Raw genomic sequence first — 23,202 nt, forward strand, 5'->3', positions numbered from 1 at the left:
AAAGGGATTCTGTTAGGGATCTCCATATATGGGCATACAAGGGATTCTGTTAGGGATCTCCATATATGGGCATAAAAGGGATTCTCTGTTAGGGATCTCCATATATGGGCATACAAGGGATTCTGTTAGGGATCTCCATATATGGGCATAAAAGGGATTCTGTTAGGGATCTCCATATATGGGCATAAAAGGGATTCTGTTAGGGATCTCCATATATGGGCATAAAAGGGATTCTGTTAGGGATCTCCATATATGGGCATAAAAGGGATTCTGTTAGCTGTTAGTGATCTCCATATATGGGCATAAAAGGGATGCTGTTAGGGATCTCCATGTATGGGCATAAAAGGGATTCTGTTAGGGATCTCCATATATGGGCATAAAAGGGATGGTATCCCAGATGATGCCCTGTTAGGAGATCCACACTAACAGAATCCATATATGGTCCTACCGACAGCTGCTATAAGCCAACCCTGGCGATAAGGTCTGAGTCGAAGAAATGCTTCTTTCCTGGCAAGAATTGCCCCTTTATACTGTAGGGCTCGTTTGTGTATTGTATGACATCACGCCACATCATCGGCTGAGGACTGTGTGATGTCATCATATCTCCATATATGGAGACATAAGTTGCTCATGCCCAAATATGGGCTGGTGAGGTCAGATTTAGTGTGATGCGTAGGTTATCTCCATATATGGAGATTCAACTTCAATGAGTACCATGGCAAACTGTCAACTGCCCGTATGTCTTGATAATTGGTAAAACAAACTTTTGGCCTATTTGTGGAGATAAGCGACCAACGGTCGCTTATCTCCCGATTAGGGAGTCTTACTGGTTATAAAGCTCCACCGGCTGTCCGTCCGTTTGTCCGTCACGTCACACTTTTGCCTTACTCATATCATATCTCCACCATGCCAAACTTTGCGCACACACTCCTTGACTGCCAAACCACAACCTCCACCTCCTCATTTCTCACATGGCCCTCTTCTAGTGCCACCATGTGGCCGATTCTTGCAAAACACATTTTTGGACACTGTTCCTAGTTCCTACAGATTTTGCCCTAAGATCACGCAAAGCGGTACACAGTATCTCTACAGTCATGTCATCAACATGGATCTGTCCCATTTCCCATATTCCCTCCTGATTGGCTACCATCGCCTTCTAAAGTTTGTGTAGGGGAGTTTAGGGAGTGTTACTAGTATATCGTTTCAAATGTGTTCTTTTTTCTTTTTTTTTGTAAATTAGAACCCTGCTTCATCATACAAGACTGTCACACAAAACTAGTGAAAATAGCTGATCTACAGGCACACAATGCCTCACACCGCGAGGCGCTGTGTGCTTGTAGATCAGCTATTGTCATTATTTAAATCATTTTTTTTAAATGATAAATACGAAACAAATGGTTTTGGACATACAAGGTTTCCACCCGACAACAATATATATATATATATATATATATATATGGTGTCACGCAAAAAGTTGTGAAAATAGCAGATGTGCAAGTTCACTGTTTTGAAATGTTTCAAAAAATAAAGAAAGAGGAAGTGTTTTGGACACAATGAGGTTTTCACCCGGCAGCAACAATATTCATTTTAATGTCAAGGACAACATTCCAGGAGAACAGTGTCTTGATTTATCGCTGAGTCAACGACTGAGGGCTCAAACTAGATTTAAAGGCTGGGAAGTTTAGACCTCTCAGTTCAAGTCTAATGCACCAATATAATTGATGCTCTGTCCAAAGCCGCTGTTCGCGTGTCGGAAATATGTCGGTCGTGTGCTTGTAAATCGTCTATTTCGGTTCAGTCAGATTAACTCACGATTAGATTCACCAGAACATGAATTAGCTGGAGAACATTTTATTTTTAATACAAGTGTTTCAAATAAAAGATTTAAATACAAGTGTGGCCAAACCACGCTGTGAAGAGCTAGCGGCGCTGCGTAGTGGATCTGAGGCTGTGGTTGTGTTTGGTTTGAGACTGGGAAACGTTTAGTAGATCTTTCAGTTGTTCTCAACCTTTTGAGAACACCTCTCCCCCCCACCCCATCCTGACGAGCACTAAGAGTTGAGGCTTTAGATTCTGTATAACACGGACGGTTAGTTCTATTGTGAAAATGGAAGAGCATGTAGAATGGCTATTTTCACAATTTCTCATTATTTCTGCCTCTAATATTTGACAATTTGGCCAATGTAAAATGTTTCATTTTAGAGGTATTAAAAAGATCTTAAATTGTCACTTTAGAAATGTGCAGATACCATCTATATACTTAAACTTTATGTTGGTTTGTTTACTGTTGAGTGAGAAAACAATGTTGCACATTAAAGGAGTAGTTCACCCCCCTATTTTTTTTTCCTATTGATTACTCTCGCCATGGAGACTTGAGTTCAATAATATTTTTTTGTATTTGTCACATTCCTAAGACAAAAAATTGATTATACTAAATTTACGCCCATTGATTCCGGATGGGGACCCAAATGCATTTGGGTCCCCATCCGGAATCAATGGGGGTCAATTTACTATAATCAATTTCTTGTCTTAGGAATGCGACAAATACATATTTTTTTTTTTTTTTTTTTTTAACTCAAGTCTCCATGGCAAGAGTAATCAATAGAAAAAAAGTAATTTTGGGGGTGAACTACTTCTTTAAGTTAGTCATCTGGGGACCCCCCAAAATAATGTGGGGACCGCTCTGGGGGTCCCGACCTACAGGTTGAGAACCAGTGGTTTAGCAGAGTGAGGTCAGCGCCCACATACAGTAGCGTTGCTGTTGTTTGTTTGTTTGCTTGTGCTTCGTTACCGCAGGACTCGTTGGGTCGTTGTGTGTTTGCTCGTTAGTGGAATGTTCTTAATATATTTATCTGCACTGCTGCTGCCTGCATAACGGCCCCCTGTAGGACACATTAAAGTTTATTACACTTACTTTGTTTCTGTTTGTTTCTCTCTCTCTCTCTCTCTGCCTCTTTCTCTCGCTCTCTCTGTGTATCGTTCCTACATTTTGCTCCTCTCTCTCCATTTCTTCATCTCTCCCTCTATCTCTCCACCCCCACCTCTCTCACTCTCTCTCTCTGTCTCTCTCTGTCTTTCTCCACTGTATATCTCTGAATTACTGCGCGCAAAACCAAATGTGAGATCTCTCCGTTCCTCTAACAAAGGCTCCCTCCCGCTTCCAAACGTAAAACCAAGGGCAACGGGCCTTTGCAGTGGTCGCTCCTACGTTCCATCGGTGATAAAAAAATATGCTGAGTCAACGGTTGACTGTTTTTAAGAACTTGTTAAAAACACATTTGTTTCATATGCATTTTATTTTATAAAGTTTTTACCTGACCAGGTCAATGTTCTGCTTTACCTCTTGTTGTATAGATATTCTTTCTATTAGCTTCCTGCTGTTGTTTCCCTTGCTTTGCTGTTTGTTGCTTTAAACTGTTTATTTTTCTGCTTGCATTGTTTTTGTTTTACCTGTACAGCACTTTGGTTCAGCTCGACTGTTTGTAAACGTGCTATATAAATAAAATTTGATTTGATTTGATTTGATTTGTTGTGTTATTGCGATCATGCCTTATGGGCCCTGTTTATCTTGTTATAACTGATTGTTTTTATTTCTGTCCACTGTACAGCACCTTGTAACATTTACAATATACAATTTAGGCATTTAGCAGACACTTTTAATCCAAAGCGACTTACAACAAGCAGGTGTACATCAATATAATAAGCAAGCTAATATGTCAGTACATCAACAACAATATAACAAGGCATATGAATATCAATCTAGAAAAACAATAACATAGGTAGACCACGCACCCAATCAGTAAAAAACTTTTCTAAAACCAGAAAATGCTATCTATCTTCATGTATGTACAGTATTGCTATGGGTGTAGGTGGAGTCTGAAGAGGTGAATCTTCAGTCCAAGTTGGAAGCTAGGGAGTGAGTCTGTTGTTCTAAGAGCGACAGGGAGTTTATTCCACAGTTTGGGGGCCAGGAGGGCAAATTGTCTAGGACGAGTGGGTTTTTGTCCTGGGGTTTTTAGGACAACATTGTTGTGAAAGGTGCTTTATAAAAATAAAAACGTACTTACTTACTTACTTACTCCTCCTCTCTCTCTCTCTCTCTCTCTCTCTCTCTCTCTCTCTCTCTCTCTCCCTCTCTCTCTCTCTCTCTCAGACTCCGCGGTGGAGGGCCCCCCTCTGCCCCGCGCTCCCTCCCCTCCCCTGCAGGGGGAGACGGCGGTGTTCCTGCTGTCGTCGCGCCGGCCCCTCACCTCCTCTTCCTCCTCCTCCGGGGTGGGGGGCTGCGAGGGGAGCGGGGCCGGCACCCCCCACTGGGAGGACGAGAGCACCAGCAGCGAGAGCAAGTCCAGGTGGGTGCATTCGAGGGTTGTGGGTTGTATGGCACTCGGCTTCGCCTCGTGCCACAACCCTGAAACAGTGGTAAATCAGCCAACAACCCACTCCCTGTCATGGTAAATGGCTTACACTCTCAATATAGTCTGGGGTAGTAGGGTTTTTTCGTGATTCTGAATCCAATGCAAGCATTTGTTTTGCACGAAAAACATTCCTTGGGCTAAAAACGGTCCCCATAAAACTATGGTTTAGTGATGAGTCGTTACTTTTCAGAGTTTTGTTTGGGCCGTTTTTTAGAGAGGAATGTTTTTCGTGCAAAACACTTTTGCTTGCATTGAATTCAGAATCCTGAAAAAAACCCTAGTTTGACCCCTCACATGCTACTTAAAGCATTATTTATTTTTTGTTTTATTTTACTGTATTGTAAAGTTTATGAGAGCCCAGCTTTGATTGGCTCCCACAAGTTTCCCAAGACAAATCTGCGATGTCCCTATAGCCAAAAATGTTCCATATGGTAGGTGTGGAAAATGGCATGCTTTTATTGTAAAGTGCACGGTTTTTGCCCGAAACGCTCAGACTACCGTAATATGCTGTTACATAAGGACTTTGCTGTAAAAGAGGAATGTTGTGTTATTTAATATACAGTACAGTGTAGAGGGTGTTGACGGTAGAATGCGGGCGCGGTGTGAAACCACTGGAGAGCCCCTGGCCCAGAATAATAGAGCCATCATCTGCCCCCGGCACTAATAATTCATAAGTCTGCAATGTTAACGCAGGCGTGTGGCATCATTAGCCACTTAGTCCTAGCTCTCTCACACACACACACACACACACACACACACACACACACACACACACACACACACACACACACACGCACACACGCACACACACACACACACACACACACACACACACACACACACACACACACACACACACACACACACACCTTCCAGTCTGACACGTGTGGCAAGAGAGAGAGCATAATGCCTGATTTATACTTTGCTGTGTGCCGAACATATCTGATCTCTGACTAATAGTCAACTAAATTAACACTACGTCACACATACAGCGCATTCATTATGGGCAACATAATAAATCCCCCCCGCCCACGGATTGAGACAATCCGTGGGCGGATCAGGCCGATGCATAAATTTCTCACAAATTATTATTAACCGTATTATTGACCAATATTTATATAAAATATATATTTTGAAAAGCATGGTGTGGCCCCTTTAACTCTGGCAGACAAAGTATTAAGGACTGATAATGTTTCCCTACAGTATGCAACATATTAGGCAGTTTAAAGCTGCTAAACTAGTGGTCAGTCGCGGTATTGCTTTTTTCGTCCGTTTTTCGCCCGGAGTCATCGCGGACCACCGCCGCGGACCACTGGATCAGCGCCGCAAACCACCGCGACGATACGAATCCGTGGAGGGGTAGAACCATGGTAGAACGTAATTTTCTGGCCAGGATTTGGGGATTAAGAGGTTAAGAATCCTTCACCATGGTAAACACTGTAGCTGAGGGAAGCTACTTCCTGAAGATACTGCAGATACGCCTGTGATTGGCCGGTAGTGTACCATGTGTTTATGATCCGCGATATGATTGGCCACACAACGTATACAGATGATGCAGATGACGTCATTTTGCTGCGAAATTCTCCCCCCCTCACTGCTCATAGAAAACATATAAAGAGAAGGCTTTAGAAGCTGAAATTAACGGAGTGGGGGTTCTAAAACTTTAGCGATTTAACAGTTAGGACAATTTTAAGATTTGTTTTATAAAAAAAGTTACATGGTATAACTTTAAGCTCTGCAATTTTCAGGACGGCAACGCCAGCCGGAGTACGGCTGCTATGACGCAATCGTGGTAGCAGTCAAAATCGTTAAGCAAACAGCCATCGGCGACGGGGTCCCACCCCTTTTACTGAACTCTTTGGTTCCCATGGCGACATGTCTACGCAGCAGACGTTGTAGCCACTACGTGGAAAGGGAGCTTCTGGCGTTGTAGAGACGGCGGCGACGGCAGCTAGGTTTATCTATCGAGCGCTGATCATTTCCGGTTCTCGTCTGCCGTAGCCGTCGATTGCTTAAAGTCTCAGCCTCTGTCTCTCCACCTCCAGCTCCTCCGGGGGGCGCTATAGGCCTGCCTGGAGGCCCCGGCGAGAGGCTCTGAACATCGACAGCATCTTCACCCGCCAGAGGGGCCCCCCTCCCGGCTACGGCACCATCCCGGGGCCCTCTGTCCCACCGCAGGAGCCCCAGGACCACCGGAGCCCCGGGCCGCAAGCCTCCCCCTCCTCCTCACAGCCCCCTGCACCCCAGCAGCAGCAGGTATAAGGCCAGGGTTGGTTTTGACCGCAAAATCTCGATATTTTTCGACGTCCCATTAGTTCGACTAAGGGTTAGGGTTAAGTTTTAGGGTTAGGTTTAGGCATAGTTTTACTAAGGTTAGGGTTAGGTTTAGACATAGCAGCATTCACCAGGTTAGCATTCACCAGCGTCCGCTGGTTAGCATTTCACCAGGTTAGCATTCACCAGGATGAGAATTTCAGATGCCCCCATATCCAGTTTTGTTCCCAATATATCGATCAACTCCTGTGGTAGAAATATTTATAGACTGTCAAATGTGTACACTATGTATCATACTTATATTCAACTTTGTAGAACTTATAGTCTAAGGAGAATCTCACAAGCCAAAGTACTCATTTAGATCTGCCTGCAGCTGTCAATCCAACAGCTGACATCCATGGACTGTGACTTGTACTTCTACTCTGTGTCAGCATAAAACCTGTACTAAGTGATGCTAAACATGGTCATTGCAAACTTCTGTATGGTACTTAGTATAGCATGTTCATGTGTATCTCCTTCTAGGGATAGCATCTTGGTGTATACTAAGAGGTGTCCCATATGACACTTCAGGAGGCTTCTGCCCCCTAGGGTGCAAGCTCTGGCCGGCAGGCCAGAATTCTGTATGTTGTTTCTCTGTTGCTGAAATCTTCAATAAATGGTTGACTTCACCCTGACTGGATATTAATATTTGTCCACCATACTCCTCTGCCAAATTTGGCACTTCTATCACAAAAAGAACTATAGGTTAGCTGTGCCACCTCACTAGCTGTCGTGTCATTAGGGATGGGACGATAATCGCTATTATCGTTTATCGTGATGAATCGTATCACGGAGATTTAATTAATCGTCATTCACTGGGATCAATTCACCTTTTATTTGCCGAGCTGCATATCCGGTACGATTTAAACCCTCTATTGGTAAAACTGACCTGGAAATAATAATGGAAATAGCCTTTTTTCTTTGCCAAAAAATAGCAGATGCACATGAACCACAAGAAGAAGCTTGTGGATTTGCAATTTTTTGGCAAATATTCCACCCCAGGATAATGGATGTTGGAGATATTTTGATTGTTGTGATAATATCGTAAATCACAATTCATTTGGTCACAATAGTTGTGACATGACATTTTCATATGGTCCCATCCCTTGTCATGTCATGAGATTTATTTATTTTCTTTATCCGACGAGCAGGGCTTAGCGGAGGCGGTGGCCGCCCTGAGAAGAGGAGAGACTGCGTTGGGGGACCACCAGGGGCCTCTGGCCGGGGGTCCGGGCCAGAGGAGCACCACCATGGTGCCCCCCCTCCCTCCCCCGCCCCTCAGAGGGGTGGAGCACCAGCCACGCCTCATCCAGAGGATGGAGAGCGGCTACGAGAGCAGTGAGAGGAACAGCAGCAGTCCAGACAGGTACACACACGCACACTGCGCACACACACACACACACACACACACACACACACACACACACACACACACACACACACGCTGCGCACGCACACACACACACACACACACACACACACACACACACACACACACACACGCTGCGCACGCACGCACGCACGCACGCACGCACGCACGCACACACACACACACACACACACACACACACACACACACACACACACACACACACACAGTGGTGTAAAGTAACTAAGTACAAGTACTGTACTTAAGTACAATTTGGAGGTATTTGTACTCTACTTGAGTATTTCCAATTTCCAATACTTTTATTCTACTCCACTGCATCTCAGATCCAAATATTGTATTTTTACTCCACTACATTTATTTGAAAACTTTAGTTATTAGTTACTTTGCATATATAAATTATATTATATTATAAAACGTACATTAGTCTTGACTTTAGCCCTATTTTATACCATGGCTGTTTGAAAATAGACGATCTACAAGCTCACAACACGTCGCATCTTGTACTTTTGGTACATTTTGATCCCGACACTTTCAGACTTTTACTCAAGTACATTTTGAATTCTGGACGTTTACTTGTAACGGAGTACATCTACAGTGCAGTATTGACACTTTTACTTAAGTACACCAGTAAGACTCCCTAATCGGGAGATAAGCGACCGTTGGTCGCTTATCTCCACAAATAGGCCAAAAGTTTGTTTTACCAATTATCAAGACATACGGGCAGTTGACAGTTTGCCATGGTTACTCATTGAAGTTGAATCTCCATATATGGAGACATAAGTTGCTCATACCATAGCAACCATGTTTTTTACAGGGCCTGGGATTGATGACATCAGAAATCTCCATATATGGGCATGAAAGGGATTTTGTTTCTGGAAATATGTCTGTGGGGTGCCACATTTGGAATAAAACACTTACATCACACATCTGGATATCCATACAGCCCATCTAGTTTGCCTGTGTCCATTTATGCCCATATATCTGATGACATTGGGACAATGATCTCCATATATGGGCATAAAACTTATGTTAATTAGTAAAGCCTGGGGATCTCCATATATGGGCATGAGGGGTACCCTAAAAGGGCATCATCTGGGAATAGCAAATATAGTTATCCTAGAAAGTGAAAATCTTACATCAAAGGCCATAACTACCTACCTACCACCATACTGCATTCCTCATTAAACTACCTACCAGTAAGATGCCTATAGGGAGAAAAGCAAAGGGCGAGGTTGCACCATTTCTTGGTCTTCTGGCCAGTGATGTATATCGGACCATTTAACCATATATGGAGACATCTGGTACCCAAAGATATTCACAGATATGGGCTTAATATTGATGACATAAGGGATCTCCATATATGGGCGTAAAAGGGATTTGGTTCCCCTGGCATCACAGGGATCTCCATATATGGGCATAAAATGGATTTGGTTACCCTGGCAACACGGGGATCTCCATATCTCCATATATGGGCATAAAAGGGATTTGGTTCCCCTGGCATCACAGGGATCTCCATATATGGGCATAAAAGGGATTTGGTTCCCCTGACATTACAGTGATGTCAGTGGCTGGTTCTACAGAGGGGATCTCCATTTATGGGCATAAAAGGGAATGTATGTATGATGATGTCAGATATCATAGACGTCATAGGACTTTCACATAACGAATAACTGAGTAAGCATGTAAACCCGTAAAATCTATATTTGGGCATGGCTGATTTATGACCTCATCATGATGACACGAGCAAACACAGCTGAATTGTATAAATGATCAGTGCAGAAACCAACAGAAGTATTTGACCAAGACTCTTCGATTTAAACATCAACAAAGGTGTGACGTTTGTTGATGGTCACAAAGGTGTGACGGACGGACGGACGGACGGCCGGTGGAGGTTTTCATAGTAAACTGCTCCCTGACGGTCGCAAAAATGTGTGTACTTTTTCCACCTCTGCAGACACATATGCACGGAAGTGTGCACTCGCACACAGCCACTCACCCAACGCACCCAGTGCACCTGCATGCACGCATGCATATGCAAATGAACAGACATATGTCTGTGCATGCATGAAAGGTGAATATGCACATGCATAATGCATGTGCAGGTTGGCCTTGCACGCATATGCCTGCATGCATATGCCATGCCTGTAATACACACTCACACTCACACACACACACACACACACACACACACACACACACACACACACACACACACACACACACACACACACACACATACTATGCACAAACACATTCTGCACATGCAGTACTGTACTAAAGCCAAGACAAACATAGACGAACGCTTCAAAAAAGCGTGTGAGCAATGTCATAAAGGAGGTGTAAAAGAACTGGGCCACCCCAAGGGCGCGCGCACGCACACGCACACACACACACACACACACACACACACACACACACACACACACACACACACACACACACACACACACACACACACACACACACACACACACACACACGTGTATCTGGACACTCATACACATGCTCACTCACTCCAAATTGAGCATATCGTCGTTGTCGGGTGAAAACCTTGTATGTCCAAAACCGTTCGTTTTGTATTTATCATTTAAAAAATGATCTAAACTAGTGAAAATAGACGATCTACAAGCACACAACGCCTCGCAGCGTTGTGTGCTTGTAGATCTGCTATTTTCACTAGTCCTGTGCGACAGTCTTGTGCGATGAAGCAGGGCTTTGCTTTACGAAAAAAACATTCAATTTTGAAACTTGGAGATACGAGGTTTCTGCCCGACAGTGACAATAGCGACTTTAAGCTAGATGATTTTCAGGACGGCAACGCCAGGCGGACTACGGCTGCTATGACGTAATCGCTGTAGCGATCAAAATGATTAAGCAAAGCCTCGGCGGCGACGGGTTCCCACCATGGTTCCCACCCCTTTCACTGAACGCTTGGGTTCCCATGGCGACGCGCACACGCAGCAGACGGAGTAGGCGCTACGTGGGAAGGAACCCTTCTGCCGTAGTAGAGACGGCTGCGGCGACGGCAGGTTTATCTATCGAGCGCGGATCATTTCCGATTACCGTTGTCATCTGCCGTTGCCGTAGCGTTGCTTAAGGTCGCTAATATAAACTGTAGTACTGGTGCTGCTGTGTGTATCACCAAGAGAGCTAGAGTGCTGTGAGACGTTTTTCCTTGAGGCAAAGAGGCTTCAGATAATTACCGTATGTAAAAGCTATTGGAAAAAAGAAAAGTTCTAGTTTTGCAGTTTGAACACACAGAGTGAGCCAACACTGAGCGGTTCACTCAGGGGTTAACGATACAGTAGCTGACTGCATAAATACTCTTTCACAGCCATTACAAAAGACAGCGGAAACTACTGTTGTTCCATCTGGCCCACTGCCACTTAAAGGAGAATTCAGGACTAGCCAGAATTGTTTTCTTTTTCATCTGGAGTCCACAGCAGCTCTGTCCGCGAGCGGTAGGACATTACGCTAAAACGCTTATTTGTATCGCTCGACAATTCCTTCTTTTTTGGTTTACACCTGTCCTTCATAATGGCAGAGATGTCTCCACAGTTTTGTCAGTAATGGTCATCCCAAAATTCTCCGCTCCGTCTGGCGACATGTTATGAGATTCAGAGAAATTAGTTTTTTTGGTGAAAACATTTTTTATTCATTTTTTTCTTCTACGGACCATAACTTAAAAACGGATGATTGCGGTTTTAATTTTTCTTTTCCGGGTGAAAGAAGAAACGATCGTCGGACCTTACAGACAGACAGCCTTTGCTTACTTCCTGCTCACATGGCTCGTTCCGCGTGTTGGTGAATTAAGGTAAAAAAAAAACAATGAAAAACCCTGGCAGAGTCAGATTAATTAATGAATACCTGGCCGTGAATGTGTTAAAAGAAATGTGTACGGAAAGCAACTTTACATAAAAAGAAGCCCAGAGTTGCTTCTAAACAGCGGACAGCGGTAACACTGGTTTTTGTTTGGCTGAGCACCAACGGTGGAGGATGTGCGTTTATTTCTGTCTTTGATTCCTCCGCTCCTGTTACCTATGGAATACCTCAGGGTTCCGTTTCTATTATTCTATATGCTTCACTCTGGTCGTTATCTGAACACATGATATCTCCTTCCATTCTTAATGCTGATGACACACAGTCGATGCCTGTCAATTCAACCCCTGATGGACCGTCCTACCAGACTGCTTATGATGGCCTCACAACTTTCTGCCACTTCATCGTGACGAGTCAGAGATGCTATAATTCCAGGCCCCCATAAGCTCAGGACAACAAAACGACCCCTGTTTGGGTTCTCTCATTACACATTATATCAGGGGTTTTAAAAAAGATTCAGGGCACCCCTGTAAATAGCTTTTTCATCCACGGCACCCCTGAATTACATTGTTAATTTGTAGAATCTTACATCATATTACGCAACGTAAATATGCACAACTTTCCACCTGAGATATGTTACGGTAGGCTTTGTCACAGAGAAATATGAGTTTCCATCAGAACTGACTGAAAATAACTTTATTCTTGATGTTTAACTACTTGAACACCAGCACTCCTATTCTGGGAGGAAGATTCACAAAGAATAGACGATTTACCAGCTCACAATGCGCCACATCGTGACGCGTTGTGAGCTTGTAGATCTGCTATTTCTGGTAAAGAGAGTTGGCCGTAGATGGAAAAAGAACTCAAGTACAGTGCAAATCAGGTCTGTTTTACTAAACATAGTGAAGTGATATTGATGAATTCCAAATATTATCAATTAATTCTGCAGCACCCCTGGACTGGCATCACGGCTCCCACTTTGGGGAACCCTGCATTAGATATCCAATGTAAAATCTGCCTATAGAATCTTTGGTATTCCTGTTTATTTGATCCAGATCTTAGTTTTGAGCCTCAAATTAGTTCTCAATGTTCCCAAAATGAAGTGTACTACACAGACCAGGCACGTGTAGATGGGCTTGAGCTGTCTGTAAAACGTGCCCTCTCCATACTATGAATGCAGTTTTTACTGTTGAAAGAATTGCCCTCTCTGTGTAGAAATCCATGCCGTTACGCCACATCTCCAGTATTGACTTGATAATGTTTAGTTCAGTGTGGTATCAAGCACCGAAAATAGCCGACCTCCAAGCTCACAACGCATCGCAGCATTGTGAGCTTGGAGGTCTGCCTTTTTCGATATTTTCACCAAAAGGCCCTTTTAGAAATGTCAGCCCCTGCCTCTCTAACAATCTCTGCACGTCCCTGACACAGAAGACCAAGGCAACAGACTACACAGAACTAGAAAACCCAGAATGAAGTAAAAGTCCCAAAACGTATAAACACATTCAGACAAAGTCTAAGGGCCAATGAGGTGCAGACCGTGTCATTGAGTGGACTTAAAGATTCTGATAGCTACATTTAAGACAAGGCAGGGTCTTGCTCTGGACTATGTCAGTGATCTTCTGGGTCCCTGCAGATCAGAAAAGGTCTTAAGAGATCCAGGAGGAAAGCTGTTCCAGAGACTAGACTTTAAATCCAACGGGAGCCCCAGGCTTTTCAGCATAACCTACACTCTGGAAAGAAATCTGTAGGAATTAGAACAGCAGAGACATGCAGCGTCTTCTGTTCGGAGCTTTGTTTCAAAACTTAATTCTATTAACTTGCTAAGATTTAATGTAAATAATATTAGATTTTCTTTTATTATATACAGTATTATACATACATAGATATACAGATAGTTAGTGCTCATGATTTCATTGTTATCATGTTCCACATGACATCAGATACAAGAGCTCACTCAGCATTCTGCCAGTAATTTAATAACATCACAAGTTCATGTTACACTTTCTCTCTCCCTAATGTCTCTGTCTCTCTGTCTCATGAGGAGAGTCCTCATGTCCCCTCTCTGTTTCTCTGTCTCTCCATCTCTGTCAATAAGTCACTTTCAATTCAATTCAATTCAGTTCAATAGGCTTTATTGGCATGAAATTTAACAAATGTTGTCAAAGCACAATTACAATTATGAGATAAACAACAACAAAACAATATAAATCAATGAAATGACTTCAATAAAGGAGATGGTGTGGTACTGTAAGTAAAACATGGTAAGTAGCCTATATGTGTCCTACTGGTCGTCCCTTTTCTTGTGACGGGAATTGACATATTTTGCAGAAAATTCTTTTCTGTTCCCCCAAAAGGAGTGGCAATTTCTCCCTTTCTGTCAGACTTCGTATATATATATATATATATATATATATATATATATATATATATATATATATATATATATATATATATATATATATACACATTTATTTATTTTTACATTGTGTTATAGGAAGTTTGTGTTAAGCTGGGGTTTGTGATGTCAGAAGGTGAGAACTCCTAATGACCCCTCTCTCTCTCTCTCTCTCTCTCTCTCTCTCTCTCTCTCTCTCTCTCTCTCTCTCTCTCTCTCTCTCTCTCTCTCTCTCTCTCTCTCTCTCTCTCTCTCTCTCTCTCTCTCTCTGTCTCTCTCTCTCTCTCTCTCTCTGTGTGTGTCTCTCTCTCCCTCTCTCTCTCTCTCTCTCTCTCTCTCTCTCTCTCTCTCTCTCTCTCTCTCTCTCTCTGTATGTCTCTCTCTCTCTCTCTCTCTCTCTCTCTGTATGTCTCTCTCTCTCTCTCTCTCTCTCCCTCCCTCTCTCTCCCTCTCTCCCTCTCTCTCTCTCTCTCTCTCTCTCTCTCTCTCTCTCTCTCTCTCTCTCTCTCTCTCTCTCTCTCTACAGGGAGGTGGGAGGGCAGCAGCAGCAGCAGAAGCAGCGTGTGCTGATGTCAGGTCCCTCGTGGCGCTCGGTGCCCAAGTCAAAGAGCAGCGGTGCCATCTTACAGGAGCTGGCATCACCCGGCACCCTAGGTGTGTGTGTGTGTGTGTGTGTGTGTGTGTGTGTGTGTGTGTGTGTGTGTGTGTGTGTGTGTGTGTGTGTGCACACGTGTGTGTGTGTGCACACGTGTGTGTGTGTGTGTGTGTGTGTGTGTGTGTGTGTGTGTGTGTGTGTGTGTGTGTGTGTGAGTGAGTCGTGCGTGCGTGTGTGCGTGCGTGCGTGCGTCTGTTGTATCTGAGTTCTATTTGGTAAGCGTGTAAAAACATTGTGACCAGGTGGTATTGTGGGAAATATTTTGCAGAAACAGCTAGTTCAAAGGGAAGCACGCACATCCCAACAGAAAAACAGGTGCCGAACTAAAATACATCCACTGGAGAAGGAAGGGAAGTCCGCACACATTCTGAGCTCCCAGCTGGGTCCAAACGTTGTCATGCTCAAAAAGAAAATATATATATATATATTTTGCATATATTTTGTCTATTTTCAGCTTAGATATTTAAGGTATAGAACTAAAACAGTCACCAAGTAGAGAGCCCTGACACATAACAACTTCCACCTCCTCCTCTGCTGTGTGCCTAGAAACATACCCTACTTTATCACACTGAATGCCGTTGATTAAACAATGATTTAATCGCTGAGTGCCACGCTATTTTATAGATTTTTCCTTATTTGGTATAGGCTTCATTTCCGGCAGACAAAGTTTACCCCTTGTTGTGCGTGTGTGTGTGTGTGTGTGTGTGTGTGTGTGTGTGTGTGTGTGTGTGTGTGTGTGTGTGGAGCGTCCACATATCTGGCTCGTAAAGCTGCGAAACGCCCCTAGCAGCATAACTCCCTTAACTTAGAATTTTCACACTTGAGCAGCTAATGTGAGTGTCAGCAAAGTGACGTTCTTAGTGCAATGTTTCTCAACCTTTTTTCTGCATGGGCACACTTTTCATGTCCCAAGAATCCATGGGCACACCAACATAATACGGGGGTGTAAATATCGTCACTGTCGGGAAGAAACCTTGTATTTCCAAGTTTCAAATTTGTACGTTTCTTCGCAAAGTAAAGCCCTGCTTCATCATACAAGGCTGTCACACAACAGTAGGCGTTGTGTGCTTCTAGATCGGCTGTTTTCACTAGTTTAAATCATTTTTAAAATGATAAATACAATACTGGCTTTCAAGCCGTTTCAAGGGGTACACTTGACCCTTCTCAGGGCTACACCAAAGGTCCCCAGGCACAGTGGTTGAGAAGCACTGGGTTAGTGCGTATCACTGTCGGGTGAGAGTACAGCAGTGCAGAACCATGAACCTGTATTGAACCCTTGAGCTTGTGACCCCACAAAGGCATAATGCGTCTTCGGTCAGAGACCTAACGCCTCTTCCGGGTTCCCTTAACACTCGGGTGACTGAAAAAAAATCACTTCCACTCTGACTGCATTTATCAGTCAAGTTCTCTCCCTCTCCCTTTTGGCCCAGGAGAGCAACACCTCCTCCCCTGCTGCCAGCGGGGGTTCTATTGTCTTCCAAATGTGAATTAGCGTTTCAATTGACCTCTCAAATGGGGAGCGCAAAAGGTGTGAAATTCTCTCCTTGCTTCTGGGAGGGGAAGGAATGGGTGAGACCTGTCTTTATGACCGATAACTAACAGTCAGAGTGGTATAATGGTATATTATGTCTATATTATGTCTTGAGTATTTAGGAAAAGTCATGGAAGGGGAAATTTCTGAGACCTTCACCGGGAGAGTTATTGCACTTTGCGATCTCAAAATCGGTCAAAATGACATGTTAGTCACCTGTGTGTTAACACGCCTGTGTGTGTGTGTGTGTGTGTGTGTGTGTGTGTGTGTGTGTGTGTGGGTGCATGTGTGCATGTGTGATGTGTGTGTGCATGCGTGCATGTGATGTGTGATGTCTGTGTCTAGGCTGCGGGGGGCGCAGCGAGCTAGACGAGCTGCAGGAGGAGGTGCTGAGGAGGGCCAGGCAGCAGGAGGCGCTGCGGAGGCAGCAGGAGCAGCTGAGGAGGAGGGAGCAGGAGAAGGAGGTGGCCCTGGGCTTCAACCCCAAGCCCAGCAAGTACCTGGACCTGGACCAGCTGCAGCACCAGGGTAGGAACACTGTTCAGTTCAATTCAATCAAACTTTATTACTGCTGAAGCCAATGGTAGACGTAAAAAAAACAATACCGTATTGTCCGGACTATAAGGTGCACTTAAAAGCCTTTAATTTTCTCCAAAAACTACAGTGCGCCTTATAGTCCAGTGCGCCTTATATATGGATCATTCATTGACATTGACATTCCCTTTAGCACATCTCCATCTGTTGGATGCATAACGCAACGGTAGCGTCTATTATGTGCGCCTTATAGTCCGGTGCGCCTTATATATGAAAACAGTTCGAAAATAGACCATTCATTGACAGTGCGCCTTATAGTCCGGTGTGCCTTATAGTCCGGAAAATACGGTAATTAAAAATACAATATACTGTACATTCATAAAATCAAATAAAACACTCGTAAAAACATCTATAAAAGACACTCATACCAATGTTTCCACAATATCTTTCTGAGCTATACCTCGAATTGGTCAACTTATTAATCGTCTCATTATGAGACTCATCAAGGGTCACAAAATAGCTGGCTAGCTCTGCCACCCCTAGGCTTCTTCAGGAGGATCCTGAGCGCGTCATTATAAGCTATTATAAGGGTGAGGGGGTCCCCGGTTAAAATGTGATTATTTTGGGGGTCGCAGCCTGAAAAGGTAGAGAACCACCGATATAGGCGACAGGATGGAAGGATGGAAGGGTGGGTGTGGGGATGGATAGAAGGATGAAGGAATGGATGGATGATGATTATAGGAGGAGAGAGATAGAGAGAAACACAAACAAACAAACAAACAAACAGTGAGGGAGTGAGAGAGGGAGGGAGGGAGAGACGGATCGATGGAGATGAAACCAGAGGAGAGGATGTTGAAGCTGGCTGTCAGGCAGATGATGGCCTACTGTCACCTGTTGTCTGTCTGTCTGTCTGTCTGTCTGTCTGTCTGTCTGTCTGTCTGTCTGTCTGTCTGTCTGTCTGTCCTTTCCGGTTTGCGTTCCATCTCAGTGTGTCTGTGTCTGTGTGTGTGTGTGTGTGTGTGTGTGTGTGTGTGTGTGTGTGTGTGTGTGTGTGTGTGTGCGTGCGTGCGTGCGTGCGTGCGTGTGTGTGTGTAGCAGAGTAGTCTCGTGTGGCCAGAGTGTTGACCCATACCTGATGAAGACCCGCAAGGGTTGAAACGTTGTATATTAACTCATTTAATGTACCAGCCGAGCAACCCGAAAATGTTGCTATGTTTTTCACTGCCTGGCTTCTCTTACCTTTTAACGTGGGCGCTAGAGTTTCCATCGTGCACGATCGGACACGGACTATGCATCGTGCGTGTGCAGGTATTTCATCAGCTTCAAAAAACGTTTGAAATTTTTCAAATCCGTCCAGCGGTTGTCTTTTTGTAAGCCGTGCTGTACACGCAGAAAGCTAACGGCCCGAATAGAGCATGGACCATCCTGCTTCCGGTTTCCATCTCCATGGCAACGGTCCGTCTCCATAATTGGTCTGTGTTGAAACCGATCGCGGAGGATTAGTTCCGGCCTATTTTAGTTTTGCTGTGATATATATATATTTTTTTCAATTAAGCTTATTAAATCTTTGGGTTCCTCTGGCCTGGCGGAGAAGAACTACAAGGGTTTTTTTTTTTTTTGTGGCAGAGATTGTGTTTGTTGCTGGAGCTTTGGAACAGTGTGCATACTTCCTCTTCTTCCATGGTGTGTATTCTTGGTTCAGCACCTTTAAATTCATTGAGATGTGCGTGCTTCCCTCTTGACTTGGAATTCAGAGGTTTTGACACTATTTTCAAATGCTCCTGTCATACAGTCTGGGAGACGGAAGTTCTAATCATGAGTAGGATGTGACGTACTCGCTCCCTTAAAGGACCAGGTCACCTCTGGGACAACCAGATCTTATTTTATTGTTGTTTGGGACACGATCAACACAATCCTGTGTTATTTTTTGTGTTCAATCTGTGTTTTGAGATATTTTAGTATTTCAGCATGAATGATGATGCATTTTGCATCATATGAGTCATCATGCGGCATCATATGATGCAAAATGCATCATCATTCATGCTGAAATACTAAAATATCTCAAAACACAGATTGAACACAAAAAATAACACAGGATTGTGTTGATCGTGTCCCAAACAACAATAAAAGAAGATCTGGTTGTCCCAGAGGTGAACTGGCCCTTTAAGTCCTATTGGAAGCGTTATGTCTTCTTTCAATATTTTGTGGCCGTTATTCCGTCTTTCTCTGGTGTCGTTGGGGTTACTTCCATGATGTTTTCAAATGTTTTCTTAAACTTAACACACATAACAAGAATATGTGCTGTTAACTCTGACTCTGTCTGTGCTATAGTGTGCTTCTGTTATGTTTCCAAATGGACTACAGTTCATTAGAATGACTCTGTCTGTGCTAGTGTGTTTCTGTTATGTTTCCAATGGGACTACAGTTCCGTGCAGCAGTGGCTACTTCAGATACTCGCCGTTCGGGAACTGTACTCCCAGACTCTATATAGCATTCGGAGATTGTGGAATAGTTGTCTGGCTGCGCAAGACTAGTAGCAGAGTGACTCACTGCCTCAGCCTCAAAAGTCTAGTATCTCCCCCAGTCCACAGGGATGTCCCTGTGGTCTGGTGGTTAAGATGTTAGACCTCAATGCGGGAGACAGGGGTACGAATCTCTGGCGTTACATGTACACTTGTATTACTGTACAAGTGTGGGCCAATTGTCCTCACAAGTGTAGTATAGTAGATGTAGAGAATATAGTCTTGATCCTCACATTTTTTATGTTTCGTTTTTTTATGGTTGAAAATAAATTAGGATTAGGATTAGGCCTTTACGATTAGTCTTTTAGGATTAGTCCTTTATAAGCTTATATAAGCGTCTGAGGCGCAGTGGGCTATTTTTGGCAGCGGAACGTAACGTAAAAGTACAGCTCATGCTTTAAGGTTAGGATAAAAAAGGACCATCTTGTTCCTCCACTCAGTGAGAACGCACGTGCAGAGTTTCATGGAAATCAATCAACCTTTAGATGTCAGTCCTGGCCAATCAGAATGCAATATGAAAAATCTGACTGATCCATGTTGAAAAATGTAGGGCAGAGTTTCTTTTTCCTCTAGGGAGTGTGAATACAAAATGTTTTACGCAGATCGGTGCAAGTATAGTTAAAACGCAAATTGGCCTGTTATAGCGCCACCATGAGGCTGATATGAACAATTTATATTTCTGCCTCTGCCTATATGGTGGGAATGTGTGTGCACATTTTCACGGAAATCGCACTCTGCGTTCGTGATTAGAGGCGTTTTGTTCACAATGGACCACTCATGCAAACTTCGTTGGAATCCATTCTTATAGCCAATCAGGATGGAATTAAAAAAAAAGAATCCGACAGACCCGTTTGGTTTAATGACTATAGAGATACTGTGTACTCATTTGCATGATGTTTGGAGGTGTGTGTGTGTGTGTGTGTGTGTGTGTGTGTGTGTGTGTGTGTGTGTGTGTGTGTGTGTGCGTGTGCGTGCACTACAGTCTGACTCTTGGTTCCCCCACCAGTCTGTCTCCAACTGTCTAGCCTAGCACTTGACCCAGATACAGTAGGTCTACCACTTGACCATAGATAGGACTACATGCTGAACAGAAACAGCATGTTCTTTTTCTGCTGAAGATCTCTTCAAGCTCTTCATTTAGAGCAGGGTTGGGCAACTTTGATCATAGAGGGGGCCACTGTATTTCCACTCCCACTCCAGGGGGCCACATTGCGTATCGTTGCTGTCGACAGAAACCTCTTATCTCCATATTTGAACGTAACTTAATTCGTAAACTGATGTCCCACTCTATCATTCTACTGTCACAAATGAGTTAAAAATAGCCAGTCTACAAGCGCTAAACGTGTTGCAATGCAGCGTTTTCTTTATTTAGTTATACTTACAATATGTTAACTTTATAAACTTTATTACAAATAAGTTGGACATAAAAAAAGTACAATTTTAGTCATCGAAAACGACTAATATGGACTGAAGTAATTAAAGGAGGTCCTGTTTTGCATTTTTGGAATTAATATAATATATCAGTATTCCGATATTAACCTGTGGGCCGCATTAAGTGAAGATGGGGGCCGCATGTGGCCTCCGGGCCGCCAGTTGCCCATGTATGTTTTAGAGTGAGTAGTCATCCTGTCCATGCGTTGTTGTGTTTTGTACTGCGGTGAAGTCATCTCCAAATTTGGATACTGTTGAGTATCAGTGGTGCCAGTCATCTCCAAATGTGGTCGCATATGAGGGATTGAATGTAGGAGTCTCAGAAGTAATGAGCAAGTGGCTGTTACCATATCGACAGTATCAGCTATGTCAGTGTCTTCTCCAAATTTGGTCAGTGTTTCAGCATGCGGCTGTTACCATGGCGGAGACCCATGTATGCGCAGTACAGGCAGTGGTGTCAGTGATCTCCAAATTTGGGCACTGTTTTAGTATCAGTGATGTCAGCATGCGGGTTCCAGACAGACGTACACAGACATTCGAGAAATGAATAGTTAGATAGATAATAAAAGATGAAAAAAGGCCCCAGCCCTCCCCTCCCCCCTCTGTTTTTTATTTTATTTTTTAACTTTCAAATCTAACCCTGTCTGTAAACCGATGGTCCAGTGTTCTCACTTAAACCAATCTGCCCCCTACTGCTACGCAGATGATATTGGGCAGAGCTGCCCACACACCTCGGCAATGATTGGACAAAAGCAGACATCCCAACTTGGAGTTCAGCATTTCCGGGAGGTCCCATGTGCACGCGCGCACGGCGGGGTGCACAGCACACGTACACCCGTTCTGCACGGCGGCGGAACCATTTTAGGCTTAATATAATCGAGTTAATTGATAGCATGATGTCTTACCTATTTGGGAGAAAGTGAGACACAACAGCCTGCCTGCAGGCTGCCGTGCGTCACACAGGCTGATGTAGCAATATGTCCAGTTGTATGTCCAGCGAAAAAGAACCGACAGTTGTAAAGTACTGTTATTTTATTCATATTAAGCAAGACCTGTCAAAACCTGTCTGTTTACTGTTATGAGCTCCTTCCCGCTTGAGAGCCCAGTCTCTGCATCTGAGACCAGTGGTTGGTCACTTTTAGACGCCCACATCTCCCACAGCGAATGACAATCATTAATTTGCCAGATTGACAGTTCGACGACGAATGAGAACACATTTATTTGCATCGCGGGTTGCAGATCCGGTTTCTAGACCGGATCCCGCCGGATATGGCAGGAATTTGCAAGAGCGGACGGGATTTCCGGGAGTTTTAGTGCCACTCGCGGGTGGCCGGGAGCGACGCTTATTTCCGGGAGACTCCCACAACTTCCGGGATACTTGGGATGTCTGCAAAAGTGTTACTAATAATGTTAACTACACTAAACTAACAGTGAACACTGTATGCTCCTACTGCTTCTAAACACTAAACCCTCTTGATTCTTTTATGTGTGTTCCCTGGCAGGTGATGGTTGCTCTTTTGTTGTCGTATCGCAAAGATTCCTTTTTCTCCTTTAAGCCAGTGGTTCAGAGTGGGTCCCCATGGGTCCTCGAGGGGTCATACCCAACTGAATAATTGATAGTATAGTGGAAACAAATTGACCCTTACAGTTCAGTAACTCCAGGAGTATATAAATGTGTACCTTTTGTACACTCTTATGTATAGAGCACTGAAGTCTGACGTAATTTGCACATTCTACCTGGGTTGCGTATTTTTTGATCTGCGTTCCAAAAATGAACAAACAAGTCGGCGGTTTGACTCATATGGATATAGGGTTGCCACCTTTCAGAAATTGAAATAAGGAACACCTCTTCTGGGCACGCAGTGCGTGCGTTCCGTGCGCGTGGCACAGCCGCCGGCCGGCGAAGAAATGCAGTCCCAAACCCATGAAATGCATAGAATAGTTATAACTATAACACACAACATGGTATAACCTATATTGTATTTTTGCTATGTTTGATTTGTTCTTTTCTTATCTAAATAAAAAATGAGAACTTCCCCATAGGGGTGCTGTAACACCTGCAGCACCCCTAGTTCCCATGCTGTTCCCACGCTCCTGCACAGTGGCCACTGTGCCAAAAAATCACATTCACTTTCTCTTTCAGCGGAGATGCGTGGAAGCAAAGAAAGTCACCACAGTTTGATTTGATCATTGCTTT

The 23,202-nt window shown here is 43.9% G+C and overlaps 1 protein-coding gene across 7 annotated transcripts in view; it reads left to right on the forward strand.

Moving 5' to 3' along the window:
• Window positions 1-23,202, forward strand: part of LOC308303843 (ubiquitin carboxyl-terminal hydrolase 54-like) — a 122,300-nt gene that overhangs the window by 75,312 nt on the left and 23,786 nt on the right. For all 7 annotated transcript variants that reach the window (XR_013963024.1, XR_013963025.1, XR_013963026.1 and 4 more), the window contains exons 11-15: window positions 4,154-4,349; window positions 6,461-6,671; window positions 7,880-8,094; window positions 14,859-14,986; window positions 16,864-17,046. Coding sequence is in view for 4 of the 7 variants with exons in the window: in XM_080748337.1 (XP_080604463.1) it covers window positions 4,154-4,349; window positions 6,461-6,671; window positions 7,880-8,094; window positions 14,859-14,986; window positions 16,864-17,046 (933 nt within the window). In the remaining 3 variants the exon portion in view is untranslated. The remainder of the gene's footprint in view (window positions 1-4,153; window positions 4,350-6,460; window positions 6,672-7,879; window positions 8,095-14,858; window positions 14,987-16,863; window positions 17,047-23,202) is intronic.

This window comes from Nannobrachium achirus (genome assembly GCF_963921795.1).
Source record: "Nannobrachium achirus genome assembly, chromosome: 18".
In the NCBI taxonomy this organism is placed as follows: Eukaryota; Metazoa; Chordata; class Actinopteri; order Myctophiformes; family Myctophidae; genus Nannobrachium; species Nannobrachium achirus.